Below are 22,594 nucleotides of genomic sequence, written 5' to 3' on the forward strand. Positions count from 1 at the left end.
GTAGGTCGTTGGACAATCTACCACCACGAAGGTGCAATACTTAAACGTGCTACGTGGGTGTCCGGCATAGAGATCGGGGAGCTCGACTTTTCCCATCGGGATTAGAGTTGTCCCGTTAAACCCCGTGAGCCGCGATCCGCTAGGAGAGAGGTCCCTACGGCCAACCCTATCGCGGTGAAGGCCTCTTGCTGAAGAGCAAGTTCACGGAGCTTCCATTATCTATCGGGGACCCCGGCCACCACTTTATTTGCAATGGGGGTCTCTATGACCACGGTCGTGATGAGGAAAACGCACCGTCTTGGCGTCTTCTTCCGTGAACGTTATGGGTTGGTCCATTAGCCGAGGCCTTTGAGCCGGGAGTTGAGTGACCTCCCACACTTCACCGTGCCTTGCGGCCTCGGCATATCTCTTTCGCTCCTTTCGAGTGTTTCCTCCGATATGGGGACCTCCGGAGATCATGGCTACCCGTCCATTAGGCCGAGGCGTAGTCCGGGTATATGCCGGGTGTCACCAACGGCGGAGCACTCGGAGGCAATACTCCCGCTTGTACCCCGGTGTTCCCGAAGGCATGCCCGGCCACCTCGCCCGGTTAAGGTGGGGTAACCTATTCTTGATCCACTCATAGAGGTGGGCTCAACCGGATCGAATTCTCAATCTCATCTTTGAGATTTTTACACTCGTTGGTGCCGTGGCCGATGTCGTTGTGATATTCGCACCTTTTGCTCGGATCTCTCCGGAGCCGTCCCCCGTACAAAGGGGGGGTCTCCGGAATAATGCGTATTACACTTGTGGCAAAATAGACACGTTCCGAGAGTCCGTGAGCTCGTGTATCTCTTTTGGGTGTATTGGGGTGTGTACCCCTTCTTCGGCGCTTCTCTCCGTTCGGGTGTCGCCTTTGGAAGACCTCTTGCTTCTAGACCCTTGAGTGGGGCTGTTAAGCTAGCGGTTGGGGCAGCCTCGTGAAGGAGCCCGTCCGTTCACTCCGGACGAATTGCCGTAATGGGAAGATGCGGGGCGAGCTTGCCCTTGGTTGTACCGGAGTAGCGGAAAACTCGTATGCCACTAACCGGAGGGGTCGCGGTCGGGACGGTGCCGAGGGCGATACTCCCGGCATGTATCCACCATCCCGGTTGGATAATAGCCTCCCGTAAGCCACGATGCGGGCTTCTTCGAGGTTAATATATTTTTGGACTCGCTTCGGGAAGTCCCGAAGGCTGTGCGCCGCCTTCTTGTCGTAATTCGTTCCGAAGGGAGTCCCGTGACGGATTCCCGCTTGGAGAAGCGCAAGCTGTTGTCCGTCGTCAACCTTCTGGGTCTTCGAGGCTTCCTCTCGGAACCTCTTGATGTAATTTTTCAAAGTCTCGTGGGTAGTTGCTTGATGTTAGTCAAGGCACTAACTTCCAAATTGACTTTCCTAGCGGCGACAAATTGTCTCCGGAAGTTGGTTTGGAGTTTGTTCCAACATCCCACCGAACCTCGGTTCTAGTTTTTTGAACCAACTCCTCCGCCGAACCGCTCGAGTGAGGGGGAAGCATAGGCACTTGGCGTCATTGCTGACCCGCATGACCTGTCATGACTCGGTTGAATCGTGACAGTGATCACCGGGGTCGGAGTTCCCGCATATATGCCGCCATTTCGGGCATTTTGAAGTTTTTAGGGAGCTCCGCCTCCGGATATGCTTGGCGCAAGGCTCCGGTCCTCACCGTCCGAGTCGGAGTCATCTCCCTTCCGCCTTCGGGAGATTCGGGCAATATCTTTTCGAAGGCCGGCAAGCTACGCCATAATCCCTTCGTTTACGCACCCGAGGAGACTTCGGGTGCAGTATCTTTTGATCAAGGTGATCCCGGAGGTCACCTTGATTCCCATTGATTTGATTTCTCAAATCAACGGGTGGACATCTCCGTCCTCCTCTTCCTCTACCCGGTTCTTGGTGCACGGAACGCTCTTTCGGTCCCCTCGATCCCGAGGGCCAAGACTCCTCTTCGGGGCTTGCCCCTGCAACGGACCTTTCCCTTTAGGGAAATCCGAGCGGACCTTGCGCGATCCTGCGCCTTTTTCTTCCGACCAGGGGCGAAGTAGGGTCTTTTGTTTGGTTTTCCCCCAGCCAGGGGTGCCTTATAGGGCTAGGTTCCCTAGGCCTTTGCTGCTGGGAATTAGGCGAAGACGTAGCTGGCTCCTCCTCGAGTCCAGCGGCCATTGCCTTGGGATGCACGTGAATGCCAGCTGCCTCCATGGCTTTTTGCATGGCTAGCATCATCTCATGCATCTTTTGATTTTGCACTTTCTGAGCTTCGATCTCAGCTTCGTGATCGATGGCTTTGTACGAGGAGCACCGGCCTCTTGGTAGCTTCCATCATCGTAAGCGTATTCGTCGAGGTGTTCCTCGTGGTTTTCATCTGGAACTTCTTCGTCGGTCTCCTCCGCTGCCCTCGAGGCTACATCCTCTTCATTGGGATCTTGAGCGTCTTAGAGGCGAGGTGACGTGTAGCTCTTGTCTCCACCATTGTTATGAAGTTAAATGCTTGTTGCGAAGCGGCTTTCCTCGGCTCTCAATGAAAGCACCAAAATGTTGACCGAGATTTTCGGCAACTAATAAAATATGAATATAATAATGAGCTGTAAGAAAGCGAGATGAAGACTTTTTACGTGGTTGGGGCGTTAATGAGCCTTAGTCCACGAGCCACTGATATTTATGGATATCTTTAATACAGATTCTACACTTGGGAGAATGTTTCTCTCTTTAATACAAAGAATGTTCTTGGTGAGTTTTTTCTCTGTTTGCTCTTAAGCAGCCAAGATTCTCCGACCCCATTAAATGAGCTTTGAGGGGGTATTTATAGTGTTTTTGCGGGGCAATCCCTAGAATTATACTTACACATGTGTCTGTAAGTATCCATAAAGTTGGGCATTTCCGATGAGTATACCATGGGTGATGCATGGTCAAATCCCTAGGTGCTGTAGGGTTTTTATGGAGAATGTCCTTTTTGTCTTATGATTGACGTGACTCTTCGCAGAGTAGCCGTCACTAGACTTAAATGATCATTACTGTAGCGCTGCTGTTTGGGGGATGTGCCGTCAGACTTTATTGCGTGTACAGTCCCAACACGCTTCCTCCCATGCAGCATTAAATGCGACTTGATGTCTCGGGAGAGACCTGACACATCCCGGAGTGCCTTTGAGCTATGCTCACTTCCGGGAGTACCTTGTACTCCGGGTGCATCCTCACGGACCGTGCGAGTAACGCTTCCTGGTGTCATTCAAAGACTTAGTAGTTCTTCTCAAGTAATTTGATCCACATGTCCTTTCCTGACTGGTCCACGTATATTGGGCGATTTTAGGAGCAACAGTAGTAAATCTAGATCCTGGTAAAACATATTTCAATAGAAAGTAATCAAGATTGTGTGATTAAATGTATTCCTAATGAATTATCAGTACACAGGGTTTAACTGATAGGATAATCTATAATGTAGTTTTCTTGCACCTTGGATAAGTGTTATGTCCTTTCTAGGGCATTGGTTAAAGTAAGCTTGGGTAGAATGTATGGAGTATGCATCAGAAGGGACCGACATTGAACTTGAATCAGATATAATAAACTTACCGTAATATCTATTCAATTCAATATCACCTAGTTGATCTTAGATCAAGTGATCTCAATCTTGAGATGGTTAGGTTCTAGTTTAGTTGCTTTATTTGTGTTCTTTAATTTGTTCGTTAATGTTGACCAATAGATTTTCTCGTGACATATAGATTAAGAACATGGTAGTTCAATTGAGTGGGAGCGCTAATCCTAGATACATAATCTATAGCTTCTATCCGGACATAAAAGTCAAACGATGATTTCCTTCGAGCTTGGCTTAATAGAGATAAATGGTTGAGTACTCATTTAGTGATTATATTAGTTTACTGGAATATCATTTATATGTAGCTAAGTGTTTTAAGGATAAAATACATTGAAGGATGTAATGGTAAATTTGTCCCTACTCAATGTAGATCATCTATAAAGGATCATTGATTATTTGAATTATAACAAATAAATAATCTCATAACGTATCTATATCGTGGAACATATAGAGCGTTCTATATAGTAGAGAGTGTAATTCTTAATCTATAGTGGTGCAAGGAACAATTGATAAGTTAGGGAATTTACTTGGTAAATTTTAGATCTGCTTATTGGAAGCTCGGTTATATAGGCCCATGGTCCCCATACTAGTTGAGACAAACTGCTTGTAAGACTCAGTTAATTGATTTTAATTAATCAATTATAATTCTAAGTTAGACTATGTTTAGTTTATGAATTTTCACTAAGTTATGGCTTGATTATGAAGAAATAGGATTTTAGGGTTTATTTGTTAATTAAGAGACTTTGTGGAGTCTAATTAATAAATAATATAAATGACAATTTTATTTGATAATTAATTTTAATTATTAAATAAATAGTTTTGGCTTTCTTAGGATTAGAATTGAAAAATATGGCATTTGTGAAATAATAGATAAATGGTTGAGAAAAATAGTAAAAATATAATTAGTGTAGGGCCCACAATGTGGTCGGCCACTATGCCCTTATTTTTGCTATTTTTATCATTTTTTATTCCATATAATTCAATCCTATCCCTAAGTGAATTAGTATAAAAAGAAAAGAATAGTCTCATTATCCAACTAATGCTTTTAAACCTAGTTTTCATTCTGTCAGACAACTAGTGTTTTGAGACTTCTTCTTCTTTTTTTCTCTCTTCTAATTCAAAATTCTATAGTGTTCTTAACAATAAAATTTGAGCTTTATTGATTGACTGCATGCCCACCCATAGCAAGTTAGTCCTCAATCATAGTGTGTAAGACTGTGAAGAATCCAAACAACTGAAGGAGTGTCGGGCTCAGATCTTGATTATACTCTGCGACAGAAAAGAACAAGGGTTAGAGATCTGAGCGGAATGAGTCATTTAATTTCGCTGCAACCAATGTAAGGTTTCTCATACTTTATATGTGTTTAATTTTCATCATTTTATAGATACATATTTTGGATGTCAAAAACATACTTGTTAGTAAATTTAGGTCCTGGTAAAATATAATCCAACAAAGGTAACATTAGATAATTTCTTGTATCAGATTACAGATAATATGAAGTCATTCAAGGCCTACAACAAGTTCAGACTAGAGCGTACAAATGCACGCCATCTTGGTGCTAGGTTAAGAGGGTTGCAGATAGAAATAGAGTTTTAGATTTATTCTAACGAAATTTTTGTGTAATGACCACTTAACTTTAATATGAGAATTAGCAAATAATTAGAGTTTAACTTAGAATTAGACTTTTAATTATTATTTATGCAATTGTGGAGATATATTTGAATTCTATGTGGTAATTATATTATATATAAAATATTGTGTTTTTCATAATTGTATACCCGATAATAGTGGAACGCGACGTTTGGCCGGTAGAATTACTTTATTTTGATTTAGCACCTTAGAAATAGTGGAGTAGTATAGTTAAACATTTAAAATATTGAGAGTTTTTGGGATTAAGGTTTTGGACCATTTAATTCCTAATTATGTGAGTTACTTTTTGGGTTAAGCAATGGGAAAATAGTCTTTTTTCTTAAGTTGGATTTTGTCTTTTAGTGAGTTAATTGATTAATCTTTAGTTAATTTAAATCTAAATTCTTTTTATTATTACTAGATAATTATTTTAAGTTTATCCTTCAATATTTCAAAAATTAGAGAAATTGGGAAACATACTCTTTCCTCTCTCTCTCTTAGTTTGGCCCTAGGAAGCCCTCACCAAATTAGAGATATTTCCTTCAATTATGAGCAAATTGGGAAGTTGTTGGCTCAATTCTAGGTTGAGATAGTCTTTGATTGTGGTAAGCTTTCTTTTTCCTTGGAATTTTTCTTGAATTAACTTAGGTTTTCATGTAACTTTAATTTTCAGCTGCTGTATGTTTGGGAAGTGAGAAATTAGTTTCTGGTGTTGATTTAGAGTTAGTTGAGTTATTTTTTTTTTGTGTGAATTGTTGCTTGTGGTTAAGTTTGGACAAACTTTGATATTTAATGGTGAATTCTATTTCAAAGACGATTACCTATTTTTTACTGCTTGAAGTATGTTCTTTATGACTTGAATAGGTGGTTTGGAGAGTTGGGATCAATTTGGAGTAAAATTGGTTCGTTGGAAAGGTTTTTAGGGTTTCCTCCAGGGAATCGATTAATCGGTTCAGGCTAGCCCTGTAGAGCCGGTTAACCGTTTCCCCTAGCAAAACCCTAAGATTCGGTTTCCGTTTTGGAAATTCGGTTTACCGGTTCTAGCAGCTTTGGAACCCTAATTTTTGATGTTTCAGTGACATTGAGGGTAATGCCATGTTATCCATTGATAGGAAAATTTTTAGTTATATTTTTAAGTCCCCGAAAAGTGATTTAGCGTATCAATTATTAGTTTTGCGTCTATTATGACTTAGGGGCCTATAAACCATCGAGCAACAGTTCCACTCAAGTTGATCGGTACACTTGAATTCGGAATCGAGGTAAGATTAGTATAATAATGTGCATATGCGATTACATGTTTAGCGTGCATATTTATGAATGTCTGTTAGATAACATATTATAATAGCGATATTAGTGTACATAGAAATGCACTGAATATCGTCAAGATATGTTTGGCTAAGTACTGATTGATGCTATCACATCGGTATGACTAGAGTACCAAGTATTGGCTAATATTATGGTCAATAGTACTGTCGTATGAACGTTATGGACTCAATACGCGTGGGACACTGGATAAGGTTATGATTGGGTGTATGGGCACCTAGTTGTAATTCGATTTAAGTTTATGTTATGTTTATGCTTTTCTTACTGAGTCTGTCGACTCACAGTTACTAGGACTGTTCATAAACTATCAAATCCGCACGATCCAATCCAATCCGCAAAATGCGGATATCCGCACTTGCACGGATTGGATTAGATTAAAAAATTTGAAATCCGCACAAGTGCGGATTGGATGTTGTTTGGCCTCAAAAAGTAACCGATCTAATCCAATCCGCACTTAATTATATATATTTAAAATATATATATAATATATAATATTATATCAGTTTTTAGTAATATTAAAAAAAAAAGAAAAAAAAAACACCTAAATTCTAATGGGAAATTTGTTAAAATATACTTAAAAATTTAGATTATTCTTTTAATATACCACCTTTAAATAAACACTCTAAATATTCTCTAAACATCCTAAAACTCCAAAATTACCCTTACAATTCAAAAGCTCTCTTCTCCCACTCTCTCTGTCTAACTTCCCCCCTCTCTCTCTGTTATTCCTATCCAGCCCCGACGTCACGAGCTCCGACCGACCAAGACGACCCATGACCGAGAAGACCCATGACGACTCGCGACGACCCACGAGAAGCACCCAAGACAACCCACGACGACCGTATTTTTTTTTCTGGTTTCTGACCCATCTAGCACTTGTTTTCTGCATTTTTTTTCTGGTTTTTGACAATGTCGCGAAACATCGCTAGATGTCGCGAAACATCACGAAATTTTGAAACATCTCTAAATGTCTCCAATTCACAACAATGCTTGTTTTCTGCATTTTTTTTCTAATTTTTGACGATGTCGCGAAACATCATCGCTAGATGTCGCGAAACATCGCGAAATCACGAAAACATCTTTAAATGTCTCCAATTCACAACATCGCGAAACACATCGCAAACATCATCGCGAAACATCGCTAAACATCGCTAAATATCGCAAATCATCACTAAACTTCATCCTTGACCTCAGATTTGTTCTATCATTGCAAATACATCGTTAAATATCGCAAAATATCGCAAAAAACTGGTAAACCAGAAGAAAAAAACGCAAAAAACGAGAAAAGTTTTTTTGAAATGTAAGGCGGCCGAACAACACTAGCTCCGGTGATGGGTCGTCTGGCTGGTAGAGTGTGTGCGTGTGTGTGGTGTGAGTATCCTAGAGAGAGAGAGAGATGGATGTTTGGTTTTTATTTGTTTAGGGGTAAAATTGGATGAGAAAAATGGTGTTAGAATATTTTGCATGATGCAAAATATGCTAGCATATCTTTAGTGGATAAATTAATTTTAAGCATATAATATCAAATTTCCCATTCTAATTTCTAAACCTAATTATCTCTCTTCTCCTACACTACAGCCGTTAAGACAAGAGTGAAGACTAAAACCTAAACCTAAAAATTTTTCTCCTCATCTCTTTAGTTCATCTCAGTCAATCTCTGCTGCTCTTCCACGACACCAGCCGACCAATCCATCTCTCCAGTCGACGACTGACTACCACTCGCTGCCCTCGCCGATAAGTTCGGATCTTCAGTCGACGCTAACTGTCTATTTGACCCACCTCTTCAGTCGACAGGACCCTATTTTACTCCTACTCAGCCATTGACACAAGGTATAATGTGGGAAATCAATTATGAAAATACATATCATCTACTTTTTCAAAGCCAGTCATATGTCTTTTGGCTTTAGGCCTCGATTTTTTCAGACCCAATTAGGTGGATGTAGGTGATTTCAATATTTTTTTTTCTGGATGTAGATAATCATGTTTAAAATTTTTAATCTTTTTTTAGTTTCTAAAAACTTAATCAGTATGTATGGGAATAGATTAAGAAGAAAGAGACGTGCTTTAAATTTGATCCTATTGTTTTCTTCTTCTTTATCATTAAGTAGTTTTTTTTTATTGTTTTATATATTGTTTTCGATCGAACAACAAAATTAGGTAAAATTTTTTGTATGTAACCATTAATAAATTTTAAAGTTTAATTTTTGTTTTGTGGGTTGTAATAATATTGATTGGTTATTTGTGGCAGCTCAAATAGGAAAATGATGAGGTTGCAATCGTATATATGCAAGACTTAGTTTTTTGCTGTAATGATTGTTTTATTTTTTTTCATCTGAGATGAGTATATATATAGTATATAGTTACATATATTTGGTTTGTTGTGTATGTAGATGGAGATAATAAAGAGAGATGAATGTGCAAAAGTATCTAAACAAATGGAACATGTTTTCTTTTTTTACTGTTCACTTATGGGAGTGTAATGTGTTGTTAGAGATTAAGAAAGAATTGTTTTTTTTGTTAAATTTTAGGTATGTTACTGTTTTTTTTTTTCATTTTAATGAAATATTAAAATACAATCCGCACTAAAACAACCGATCCAATCCGCACTATTACGGATTGGATTGGATTGGATTTAAACTGTTATGCGGATTTGATTGGATCCAAAATTTGAAATCCGCACTTAGTGCGGATTGGATGTTGTTTGACTAAAAAAGTGCGGATTAGATCGGATGACCAGCCCTAACAGTTACTGTTTATATGTGTAGGTAAGGACAAAGGTAAGGCTGAGCAGCAGTAAATGCGAGCAAATGAAGGTTGTACATGTCGGGGCGGTTAGACCTGGAGCATACGATCTTTAGAATAGCAGACTGTATTTTGAATAGTCGCTAGGTGACAACTTTTGTTACTAATATTTTGTAATATGATTGTAAATATTTTAAATACGGGATTCCAATTTATGCAACGATTATTTATTTTCATTTGAAGGTTAATTAAATAAAATTTTAATTAATTATGTTTTTCAACAAACTCGTTGATTAGCAATGGATTGCACAATTATTATAAAATTACAATAACACTCCTAAATTAATAGGGTGTTACATTGTGTTTTGGATTGGACCCTGTTTTTTGAACTACATAAATTTTCTTGTGTTTTGATGTTAGGTAAGTTGAAGATTTTTAAATTAACTTTATGGTTGTATTGTTGATTGCAGTACTTGGTAAATTCATCTTATTCTCAAAACCACCACTTCCAAATCAGTTTCTCTATTATTACAAGCTCTTTAGTTTAAATATATTTATCCTAGTAATTGATAAAGAGATAGAGAAGAGATAAATGATTTTTTTCCTTATTTATAGATAGAAGAAACTGCTTACAATCGTAGTCATGTAGATACCGTAGGTCTTGTAACTTTTTTTATTATTATTTTTATGATGTTTATAGAGAGATAAAAATGATCAATTTGTCAAATTGAGGCTGAAATCCCAGAGTTTTTTTGCCAAGTCGTTGTCTCTGCCCATGGTGCTTGCCTTGGAAATATTACTGTCTTCAAAATATTCACCTGTTACTCCCTTCACTTGTGGGTTCAATGCCACGTAACACGTAGTTGCTGCCCCCTAAAGTAATAGGACAACATTACAAAGGAAGAAGTTTTCTTCTCATAAAAGAAAGTATACTTTTACGTTCATTAGAAAAATAAAAAGTATAGTTTTACCTGTTGGACATTTTTCAGAACAAGTCTACCCACTGATTTAGCAAGACCTTCACGAATCAAAGAATGAATTGCAATATTAGGTATTAAAAATATAAAGAGATGTGTTAATTACAATCTCATATTATAACTTTTTAGTCAATCTTCACGCCCGAAACTAGATGGCAAAATATTTTTTTTCAATTTTTTTTTTTAATTATATTCATTGTACTTACAGTATCATCTATGTAATTTTTTGAAAATTTCCAAATAATTTACAGTACCAAAAACATAATTTTTAATATTCTAGTCTACTATGAGTTTTAAAAAAGCTTCAAATATATTTTTGGCACGTAAATTATTTAAATTTTTTAAAAAATTTACAGAAATGATGTTGTAACTATAATAAATACAGCCATAAAAAAAAATTAATAAAATATTTCAGAATATATTTTCACATTAGAAAGTAGACTAATAGATTGTAATAGGAAGTCGTGAATAACACAACTCAAATATAAATTCCATAAGTAAAACCTGCCTTAAAAGATATGAAAGTAAACTAAGTATTCCTCTTTTCTTTTTTTGGAAAATTATACAATAAATACCATCGATGATGCCACTAAATCGAAAAAGATTGGTAAGAATTGCACCCGGGTGAAGTGAATTTGCTGTAATGTTCACATTTTCTTCCTGAAAACGAAATAAATAGAAATGTTAAAAGCACCCTTTCAAAAGGAAAAAAAAAAGTGTGAACAACACTTTGAACAAAGTAAACAATAAAATTTATAAAAAATTTCATGTACTTTTAAACGTCTTGAAAGCTCATTGGCGTGCAAAACATTAGCTAGCTTGGATTGCCCATAGGCAGCAATACTACTGTACCTGTACAAAATGTACATATTCACATAAGAAACAGTTGACCTAAATCAAAGAGACATGTAATACTAAGTTGAAAGTAATTAGAAAATAGTCCTATGTACCCTAATTTGTCGTTAATTTTATCAAAGCGAATTCCTTCAGAATATGGGAATCGGTGAGCCATTGAGGAAACATTTACAATTCTTCCTTCTTTTTCACTCTGCTTTGATGTTTTCTTCATAGTTTCCAACAAAAGATTTGTCAACAGAAAATGACCTGAAACATAACAAAAATTTTGTGAGCTCTAATGTTTGCTTATTTCTTGATTAACATATGTATCTAAATTTAGTTTAGTTACCTAAGTGGTTGGTTGCAAACTGTAATTCAATGTTGTCTTTGGAAAGCATGAATGGTGTTGCCATAACTCCTGCATTGTTACTTGACCATACAAGAAAAAGTCAACAACATTACATAAATCTTTGAATAAATGCATGCTTAATTAAAACTTTGTGCAAAGTTTAAAGGTATATTAATATGTTACATTAAGATGTTCAGAGGAAGATTTGAGGATTTGAAATCTGATGCGAATTTTCTGATGGATGAGAATGAGCTGAGATCCAATTCCATGGCATCAACTTTAGCAGTAGGGATTTCTTTAACTATTGCTTCTTTCACATCTCTTCCAGCAGCCATGTTCCTCACAGCCATGATCACATGTACCCCGCGCAATGCAAGAACTCGAGTAGTTTCAGTGCCAATACCACTAGATGCTCCTAAATTGTCAATGCCATAAAACCAGTATAAGCAACACAACATAGTATATCTATAATATCATTAGAGTATGAGATAATGTCATAATAATTGGGCATTTTTAGAAAACAGATGCCAAAAATTGTTAGATTTTAGAAGCAAATTAATTGGACTAAACAACTACAAATTTTGAAGGTGAACTACTACAAATTTTGTGTGTGTGATTGTTAGTCTTTTATTTATTACTCTTGCTCATAAAATATTAGAGAATTACTAACTGATTAACCACAGAACACTGATATTAGAGTAAGTGAAACTAGCTGAAATTCCTTTTGGAGATGCCACTTGACAGAATCAAATCAACTGAATATGTTACATTGCAATTAATTCAATCTATGGTATGGATTATGGAAGGTATGTTCAATCTTGAAAAGACCATACATATACTTATTCATATATATATTTTTAAGAAAAAATGACCCAGAAGAATAGATGAATTATAAGAATGTAACTACACATGAAATCTCCATTATTATTATAATACTTGTAAAGAATACCCATATATATACATATTTATATGTGACTTAAGAGGGTAGCTCAAATGTTGCTCCCACAAATTCGCAGGGTAAGTCCCTACAGAACAATTGCTATGTACTCCTGGTCCAAAAAAATAAAATAAACCAAACCCCACATATAAATTATTATCAAGCTAGGGAAAAGAAAAAGAAAACAACAAGGTCTTGAAAGTCACTTGGATAAAAATTTCCCCAAAGGAAGTGAAAACTTCAATATAAGGAAATCATTTACCCAACACATTTATAACTCATAATATAGTAATCATGACATAATTATTATTTTCACTATCTATTATTAAGTAACCACAATTCCATACGACTAATTCAAGTAAAATATGATTACTCTAATAAAAGATATTGATATAATATAAATAACCCATACATTTCTATCTGGAAAAAACATAAATTCCTTGATAAATAAATATTTAACCTGTGATAATGGCAGTGAGACCAGTCCCATCAATGCCTTGAGTAACCTCCTCTGCTGTAGAGGAAGATGAAAACCCAGAAGGCCCTTTTCTGCAAAAAGGCCACATTTTTGCTCAACTAACTCTTCAAATGGTTTACAAGACTCTAATATAATGCTTAGATATCATTAATGGCAGCACAGGTACGAACAAAGAGTCATAAAAAAAAGATCTATTTTTCGGGGGTATAGTTGGAAAGATGAAAATTGCTACAATGGGTGTGTGGAGACTCTTTTGCCAACTCATAAGTTTCAAATAAGGACCATGACATGTCCCGTCTTTTCGGCCATAGCTCTAATATTTAACGAACTAGACCCAGCACATAAATGAAGTTAACAAGAGCCCCACGTAAGTCCTAATTGTGATGTAATGTAACTAGATAATTCTTAATATTTTTTCGGAAATGTAACTAGATATCTTACTAACAACCCATACCCATAGATTCCTAAATTATATATGTTTTCTAACCTTTTTAAAAATCGATTATAAAATAAATGCCTAAGAAAGAAATAAATTGGGGAAGAAATAAAAGAATAAAATTTAGTATACAAATCAATATTACCAGAGAAGCTTCAAAGTATTTGTACAGAGTGTTTTTGCCCTAATGATTTTTTAACCCTTTGCATGAAAAGTGATGTTTTATTTACTACCAGAAATGTTACTTTTGCCAGCGTAATTCGTTATTCTGCTGTCAAAAGTCACTTTTACAAGTGTATCTCGTGAACTGCATTGGTAAAAAAGTTAAAGTTTTACCAATATACAATTATGCTAGCAAAACCTATTTTTACCAGCACAACTCATATTTGTGTTAGCATAGTAAGTCGTGTAAACATTATCCCTTTGATATTTTTACCAATGCAAAAGTGCGTAAAAATGACTATTCCCAGCACAAATGTGTAATACCTTGACAGAAGTCACTTTTACTAGTGTATCTCGCAAACTGCACTAATAAAAGTCATAGTTTTACATAAATAATTTTAATATATATATTTTTTAATTTTATACTTTATAATTAATCTTTTATTATTTAGTATCGTATAAAATTATTTTAATATAAAAATTAAAATTTTTAAATTTTGTAAATAATTTTATAAACTTTTATAATTATCATTTTTTTTAAATGAATCTTTTAAAATTATTTAGTATTGTAGGTGTTGAATTCAAAAAGTGATTAACTGACAGCGGGGTCGTATAGATCTGATGCTTGCCACGTGTTACACAAATAAAATGAAAAAGTATAAAACACACAGATTTGTTATAGAGGTTTGACCCCCTTGTGATAGCAGGTAATGACCTACTCCCCTTTTAGTTGTATTAATACCTAGAGATAATACTATTCAGATCGCTATAGGTGGGATTTGATATAGCTCTCTATAAGGATACAAAACATGAATCAATTGGTAGATCTCTAATAAGAGAATGATATTGCCTTAGAGGCGTGTGAGAGAGATGAAGAGAGGAGACCCTATTGGGCGTATAGAAAAGAGAGAGACAGATAGACTAGGGTTTTTGACTTAGAGTGATTTGGAGGCTTAGTGTGACTTAGGTTTTTTAGGTTAGAGTTAAGGCCTTTATATAGGAAGCCTAAAACCCTAATTTATAATAAAGCCCTAATATATTTACATATTAAATTGATTAAATAAAAAAGACTAAACTACCCCTTAAAAGTAGATATTTTCCATCAGTTTGTTAGGTCGTTAAGGGCCCAATTTGCAGGTAGCTTGTTGTCCATGTTTCGGGTTGTACATAGAGTCTTGCCAGGTCGATCAATCTTGGCTGACCATAGACCTACAAGGGAGGTCTGGCCGCCCAAGGCCTTCAAGATGAGGTCTGGCTGCCCAAGGCCTTCAGGATGAGGTCTGGCCGACCAAGGCCTACAGGATGAGCCTAGTTGGCCATGCTCCTGCCAGGATCCTACAAATCACTATAGCTTCACCAAGAGGAGGCTAGCCTTTGGATGTGGAGGCCAGCCTTTTTCAAGTTGAGGACAGCTTTGTACACAGTTTCCTTGTAGAGGTCAGGTTCCTTTGGTCAAATTGAAGCTCCCTTGGTCCAGAAGTCACGTCTTGGCTGGTCAGCCTGTGCATAGATCTTGGTTGGCCTATAGGCTCACCCTAGCCAGCTTATAGGCTTCTCTTGTCCGACCAGGGATGTAGATACAACCCCTTGAGAGCTCACTTCACTCCATTCTGTTGTTGCTTGACGATTTTACCGTACCTTGTATAGGGACCCTATCTTGCTACTAGCAAGGTTGTGTTCCACCTGTACTCTGTCTTTGGCTTACGTGGACATGCCACGTTAGGTTGACAAAATTTGGGTTAATAGTAGGAATAATTAATATTTTAATTTTCTTTATCCAAAAAAAATATAATATCATTGTTTATTCCTCTTCTCCAAATCGATTGATATAATGTGATTTTTTTCTACCCTTCGAAACCCAGCTCCTCCCTTCTCTCGGTAGATAATCCTTTTGTTACTTTCTCCATAAATTTCTTCTTGAAACTCAATTTGAACTTTTGATTTCTCAGTAGTCGAGGATTGTTGCGATGATGAGTCTTGCAATGTTGTTATTTTGTTTGTGGAATTAAACTGCCAAATCATAGAAATTCCTTCAATATTTGTAGGTGATTCTGTTCCCTTTTCCACGATGATTAAAATTCTGTCATTGTCTTCCTTAGCTCTGTTCTTCACATTCTTGTTTTCACTCTATTCTTTCTCCTTTTTGTTCTTCACGTTCTTCCTTAGTACTATGCAATTAATTATTGAAGCAATGTGGTGGATCAAAATGGTGCATTTTTTGAGTTTATTCTGAAGAACATGGAAGGCCAATATTCCAAGACCAATTGCTCGTATGGATTACATGAAAATGACGATTTTGCCCTTGTAGCACTCCGACAACGATTAGAGTAACACTGAGCTTCGTGCCTTGGATTGTAATCTCACCTCACTCTGCGATCACATCCAAATTGAAGGCTTCAATTCACGAGAATCCCCTTTGCTCTTTTCGATCTTCTCTGATTTGAATCCATTGCCGATCATGATAAACGACGCAGATGTGTCCAAGCAGATCCAGTAAATTGTTAGATTCATTCGCCAGGAGGCAGAGGAGAAGGCCAACGCATATGTTTTTATTGTTTCCAATTTTTGTGCCGATTTTGTTCTCTTGATAGATTGTGTCAAATTTTGTTAGAATTCGAGGATAAGATGAATGGGGTTCCATCTCAAAACTAATTGGCAATGGGAGAAGTAGCCCATTCATCTTATATATCACAATTTATTTCCACACATTAGCAATGTGGGACAAACTCTAATAGCCCTCCTCACGTTTGATCCTGGATTGTGTGGGTATTGTTGGATTTTATGCCCTAAATAAAACTCATTTCATATAATCAGATTTACTTATTAATAAAGATCAGAAATAACATTTTATGTTGCATGGTTCACATGATTTATTTCATGATTATATGTATATAATGTATGAATTCTTTTTAAGTCCAGAACATATGAATTTGTTAAGATTATAGTGTTGTCAGCACAGTGGAATATAATCTTAATTATATGTTCAAAAGTTTATTCCCTGATTTGTAAGAACACTGGATTTAGACTGACATGGTATAATCAGCGATAGGTATTCTTACACCTTGGAAAAGTGTTATGTCCTTTCCAGGACATTGGCAAAGTTTACCAGTATCGGATGTATGGAGTATACATCGGAAGGGACCGATGTTGAACTTTGATTAGATATATTAAAACTTACCGTAATATCTATTCAATTCAATATCACCTATTGATCCTAGATCAAATGATCTTAATCCTGATATGGTGAGGCTCAATCTCAAGAGTGTTATTCGTGTTCTTTGATTTGTTAGTTAAGCCTACTTTTGGGTCAGGGTGATACGTACATTTTGGGAACACGGTAATGCAATTGAGTGGGAGCGCTAACATAAATATGGAATCTATAGCTTCTATTTGGCAAATAGAAAGTAAAAGATGATTTCCTTCGAGCTTAACCAAACGAAGATAAATGGTGGAGATCTCATTTCACTTAGCTAAAATATCATTTATACAGGGTTAAGTGTTTTAAGGATAAAATACATTGAAGGTGTAGCGGTAACAGTAGTGCCTTTTCAGTGTAAATCATCCATATAGAGGATCATTGATCACATTAGGGTTATAACAATGGATAACTAATGACGTGTCTATATCGTGGAACATATAGAGCGTTCTATATGACTGAGAGTGCAATTCCAAGTTCTAAGTGTGGATTCAATGAGGAATTAATAAGTTATGGAATTTGCTTGGTAAATTCGGTTCGACTTATTGGAAGCTCGGTTATATAGACCCATGGTCCCCATACTAATTGAGACCATACTGCTTGTAAGACTCAGTTAATTAATTTTAATTAATCAATTATAATTCTAAAAGTTAGACTATGTCTACTTTATGAATTCTCACTAAGTAAGGATGAAATCGTAAATAAAAGGGTTTTTAGGTTTAATTATTAATTAAGAGACTTTGTATGTCTAATTAATAATTATTTTAAATGACAATATTATTTAATAATCTATTTTAGTTATTAAATAATAAGTTTTGGCATTTAAATGGTTAGAATTGGAAAAATGACATTTTTGGAGAAATAGAAATAAAATTGAGGAAACTGCAAATCCAAGTGAGGCCCATAACACACCATGGTCGGCCACCTCTTTGCTTGTTTCCCAATTATTATTTTCAATTTTAATTGCCATGTAATTGCTAATCAAAGCCTAGCAATAATAGGAAAGTGGTGGATCACACTAAATAAGGCAGTTAATCAATTATACAGTAAAAGAGGAAACTGCTTATTTGGAAAGTTGAGCTCTCCCTTTTCCCTATATATAGCAGCCCTTGCTCTCTTCTCTTGAATGATAGAACACACGAATTCAAGAGAGAAATATAGAGAGAAATTTCGAAATTCCTTTGAGTGATGAGTAGTGCCCACACACATCAGGTGGTACCTCAATCATAGTATGTAAGACTATGAAAAATCTGCATCAAAGAAGGAGAAAAGAAGATCCAGGTTCAGATCTTGGCGATGCTCTGCTACAGAAAGGAATCAAGGGCTAGAGATCTGAACGGACGGAGTCATAATATTCTGCTGCACCCACTGTAAGGTTTTGTAAACTTTATATGTGTTTATTTTCATTGTTTTAGAATTCATATTAGGGTGTTAATCAAAAATACTTGTTAGTAAATCTAGATCCTGGTAAAATAATTTCCAACAGGTTTAACGAACGACCTTTAAGAGACCACAGGACCGGACGTGACATTTGAAAGAATTCCACAAGGCCAAATATCGAGAAATTTGTGGGTGTACACGTCGAGAAATTTGTAGATTTTGAAATAGGTCAAAGACCCCAACATTGGAAATTGGCACACAATTGAGGTTAAATGGGAGACAGTAGAAGTATCTGATTGGACCGGCAACATTTTTGCTCACAACGAGGTGGCAAATTGGGCTCACAAGTAGCTCTGATACCATGTTAGAATTTGGGAATAAGGTGAATGAGGTTCCATCTCAAAACCAATTGGCAATGGGAGGAGTAGCCCATTCATCTTATGTATCACAATTTATTTCCACACATTAGTAATGTGGGACAAACTCTAATAAATTTTGCCATTTTATTTTGATAGATTTATTTTTTAGATCATTTAATATGTAAAATGGTGCTTTATAAACAATTTTCATTAAATGTGATATGGTGCTTTTTTCATATATATCATAGGATTAGTCAGTGGTGAAGAGTAATATAGAGCAATAAACAAGATTAAATATAAGTTTTTGAATAAGAAGAAACAAGTTAAATGTTAATATGGTGTGTATAAATTATTAATGTACAATAATTTGTTTCTCGTCAGCTATTATCAAGTTTGTGGCCGTTTTTGTAACTTTAATAGTTAGTTATGCTTTGTAAATTTGCAAGTGAATGATCTCTTTTGTCTAACAATATGAATGATCTCTATTTCATTATCTACGACTGTAGGTTTCATTAGTTTATTTAAGTTGAGTTTGGTTTCGTAGTAGAGTACATCTAGCCACATGTGACTCTTTCTGGTTACCTTACTCTAATTAATATTACCACTTATGTCAACTTTTTTTTCCAACTAGATTAGTTAGGGAAATTTACACCCACTACTGATTTTTCCCATTTTATTACATTTATACTGTCAGGCGGCATTATTATCTTTTTTACTGTGTATGCTTTTTTTATACGGCAGTATAGACTTTTTTTTTTTTTTTTGAATCAACAATATAGACTTTTTTGTGTACAAGTTTTTTAATTACTTTTACTTACTCGTATCTCTATAAGATTTTCTCACATCAATATTTAAAGTTTTTTGTTTTATTAAAAAAGTTGATTGGATGTGGGATGTGACAAAAGTGACAAGCATTTTAATCCTTTTTATAGTATTTTTGTTTACATGTAAAATTTGGAAATTAATATGTTATAACATCATAACATTCATGCATGCTTGCCACGTACATCTCCTCTCCTATCAACATATATATATGATGTCCAACTCTACTATTATATATACTTAATTATATTGAAAGAACCATTCAAAAAAAAAAAATTATATTGAAGGAAAAGAAAAAAACTTAGAACACCGGCTGCAAAGACACAGAATAGATAATTCATGGCTGAGATGATGAGGGGAAGGAAGACCATGAAGGTGATAGTTCTTAGTTCTTCTTCTTCATCTTCTTTTCTTTTCTTCTTCTTTTTTTTTTTTTATTAATTTTTTGAAGTTCTTAGTTATGTTTTTTTTTTAAAATATAAGAGTTAGTGTGGTTTTTTTTTGTTCTAATTTTCTAGAACTTTTCTTGCAAATATAGTGCATTTAGTATTGAGGATGTGCACAACATAGTTAATTTTTGATCATTTTTTTTTATTGTTTTTTTTTTGTTTTAGTATTGTTTTAGTATTGTTTTACTGTTGTTTTTCATGATTTATTTATTTGATGCCGATTTCACTGCCCTTGCTCCATCTCGCTGGAATTAATAGGTATTTTCTGGGTGTTCTCGTGTTGTTGTGATGGTTATGTCTGTGAGTGTGGAAGATGGAGGCTATAAATACATTTCTTCTTCGTTCTCTTTGGCTATTTTTGTGGTTTTTTTCTTTTGGTTCTCCTATAAATATATTTGACGAGCTCACTCACAAGAGAGTTTTGAGGTGTGTGTTTCTTTTATATTTTTCTAAGTAGTTATATTTGCTTCATTTGTTTTTGTGTTGTTTCAGTGTTGTTTTAGTAGTTTTTTTTTTTATAATTTTCTAGGAATAGACTTGCAAATATAGTTGATTTTGCATCTGGTGTTGAGGTTGTGCAGCAGATTGTTTGTTTTTTTTAATCATTTTTTTCTTTTGTTTTGTTTGATTGTTTTAGTGTTGTTTTACTGTTGTTTTGCCATGATTATTTATTGACGTCGATTTTACTGCTTTTGTTTATTCTTGCCGGATTTAATGGTTTTTTCTTAGTGATTTCCGTCTCCGGCGTCTCCCCACACACGAAGAAGGTTGTTTCCCGTGTGTTTTTCTGTTCACAGTATAAATGTTATGCTGTTGGGCTTGGGCAGTACAAAAGTAATAAAATTGGGCTGGGGCAGTAAAAATGTTGTTTTTGCCGTGTCCCAGTATAATTGTAAAGTTTTGGTCCAAAAGCAGTATTTTTGTAAAATTCCCTTAATATCCATGGATCTAATATATGTGATAAATTTTCCAATGTATTAATTACACATTTAATCATATTTTGAAAAAATTTGCATTTATTGTCTTGTGCTTCTTTTGTGGGCAACAGTATAGGCAACCTTTAACTCAGCATAGGCAATAGCATGGTCCTGAAAGTTTCAATTGTGCTAAATGTGTTGTACTCCTATATTGTATCTATATAAAGAAGACCGTTTGTTTGGAAATGATTTTCTTATCCTCATTCTCTAATCAAAAATAGAAAATTCTAAGAACAACAAAAGCTTTTTTCATTAATTTAAATATTTTCTGAAGAATTTTTCTCTTAATAATTCTCACTTTACCTAATATAAAACAATGCCTTACATGTCCTTAAGTTTGAGCCAAACTTGTTATCTTTTCATGGCTACCTAATGACCAGAGAGACTTGCAAGCACATAAAAAAGAATAAGACTAGCCGAGTCCTTAAATTTCCCAACTTTCCCAGTAGATCCACGCTACGCAATGTATCAAAAGTTCATGAAAAGATAACACAATGAAGTCAAGAAGTTCCAAACTTAATCGATGGAATTAAACTCTTTAACAAATTCCATCATGGTCCTCTTATCATTGATCTCAAAATAATGAAAAGCACATCTTTCCTAAAACATTAGAGAATTTTTGTGGTTCCTGTAAAGTATTTTTTTGGTCAAGTTAGTTGACAAAATATTTTTTCATTTATGGTAAGATTGTTTTGCATACATACCCGATTTCTTACCTTGTGTTTTCGATTTTTAGTTGCTCTTTTCCTTGTTAGGAAAGTTGCACTTTTCAGCTGAACTTTTCTTTGTTTGGTAACTTATTGTAAGAGAAGCAATTCTCTTATGGAAAGTTGTTTTTTTAAGGAAACTATGATTATTGCCTTTTCGTTATTGATTTCGATTGTATCTTATTACAATCAGAATATCTAATCTGTTTTTGGCAGGAATCAAGTATTGATAGAGGATTGGACCCGATTATAGCAAGTTTCCCATTTCTGGTCTGATCTGCTTCATCAGCATCCAAATCTGATGCTGCAGATCGTGTTTTCTTAGGAAATTTTTTGTACAGTTGTAGATTCGATCTTGTGACTGTCTCTAAGGTTTCTATGTTCTATAAATAGAGCCTAGAGAACAGCCATTCGAATTAGCTCTTCCATTATTCATTTTTTGCACTTATCTTATTTGAGAAAAGAGAGTTTCTTTATTTTGTGAGAGCCTAGTTGTTGATCTAGGTTCTAGTAGTTTATTTCTGTTCTTACTCTGTCCTAGAGTTTGTGAAGAAAGACTTGATTGAATAAGAGATTGGTCTTCAGGAGAAGACTTGATAAAGCCTTACTTCGGGAGGAAGTAAGCACTTGGTCTTCGGGAGAAGACTTGTTGAAGCCTTATTTCGGGAGGAAGTAAGCACTCACACTTCAAAGACGAAGGGAGTTCAGGCTTGAAGGTGTTTCAGGAGTCAGATTCATAAAGTGGATTACAAAGGATTGCGACAATACTTTAGAAGGAGTCTAAACTTGTTTAAGTCAATTGTCTTTGTAATTTTGATACTTTATTAATTGATTTTATTCTCTGGGCGTGGCCTCGTGGACTAGGAGTGTTCGGGAGAACACTGATACCACGTATAAATCTCTTGTGTCAAGTTATTTAATTTTCTACAAATATTTTTATATTCTGCCTGTTCTGTTTTGTCACAGCAAAACTGGTTTCTGCAGCAACAGAATTACTTTCTGCTTCTGCAGAAGTATACAGTTTTATATTTTTGTATATATAATTGACATTTACAAAAACTGGATTTTTCAATTGGTATCAGAGCGAGACACTAAACTCTTAGTGTGGTCCTATAACGTTTTTGTGTTAAAATGTCATTTTTTGCAGAAGGAAGTTCAATTTTTAGACCACCGTTGCTTAATGATTCTAACTATCCTTATTGGAAAGTTAGAA

The 22,594-nt window shown here is 35.5% G+C and overlaps 1 protein-coding gene across 1 annotated transcript; it reads right to left on the reverse strand.

The window, feature by feature from the left end:
- Positions 1–9,899: 9,899 nt before the first annotated feature.
- LOC115712925 (short-chain dehydrogenase TIC 32, chloroplastic) lies at positions 9,900–13,183 on the reverse strand. The gene is made up of 8 exons (XM_030641343.2): positions 12,876–13,183; positions 11,662–11,893; positions 11,479–11,558; positions 11,243–11,396; positions 11,066–11,144; positions 10,868–10,952; positions 10,287–10,333; positions 9,900–10,188 (listed from the first exon to the last, which is right to left on the reverse strand). Exons 1-8 carry the CDS (start codon positions 12,979–12,981, stop codon positions 10,030–10,032), a joined length of 942 nt encoding a protein of 313 aa, XP_030497203.1. The 5' UTR covers positions 12,982–13,183; the 3' UTR covers positions 9,900–10,029.
- Positions 13,184–22,594: the final 9,411 nt, after the last annotated feature.

Source organism: Cannabis sativa, chromosome 4, assembly GCF_029168945.1.
Source record: "Cannabis sativa cultivar Pink pepper isolate KNU-18-1 chromosome 4, ASM2916894v1, whole genome shotgun sequence".
NCBI lineage: Eukaryota > Viridiplantae > Streptophyta > Magnoliopsida > Rosales > Cannabaceae > Cannabis > Cannabis sativa.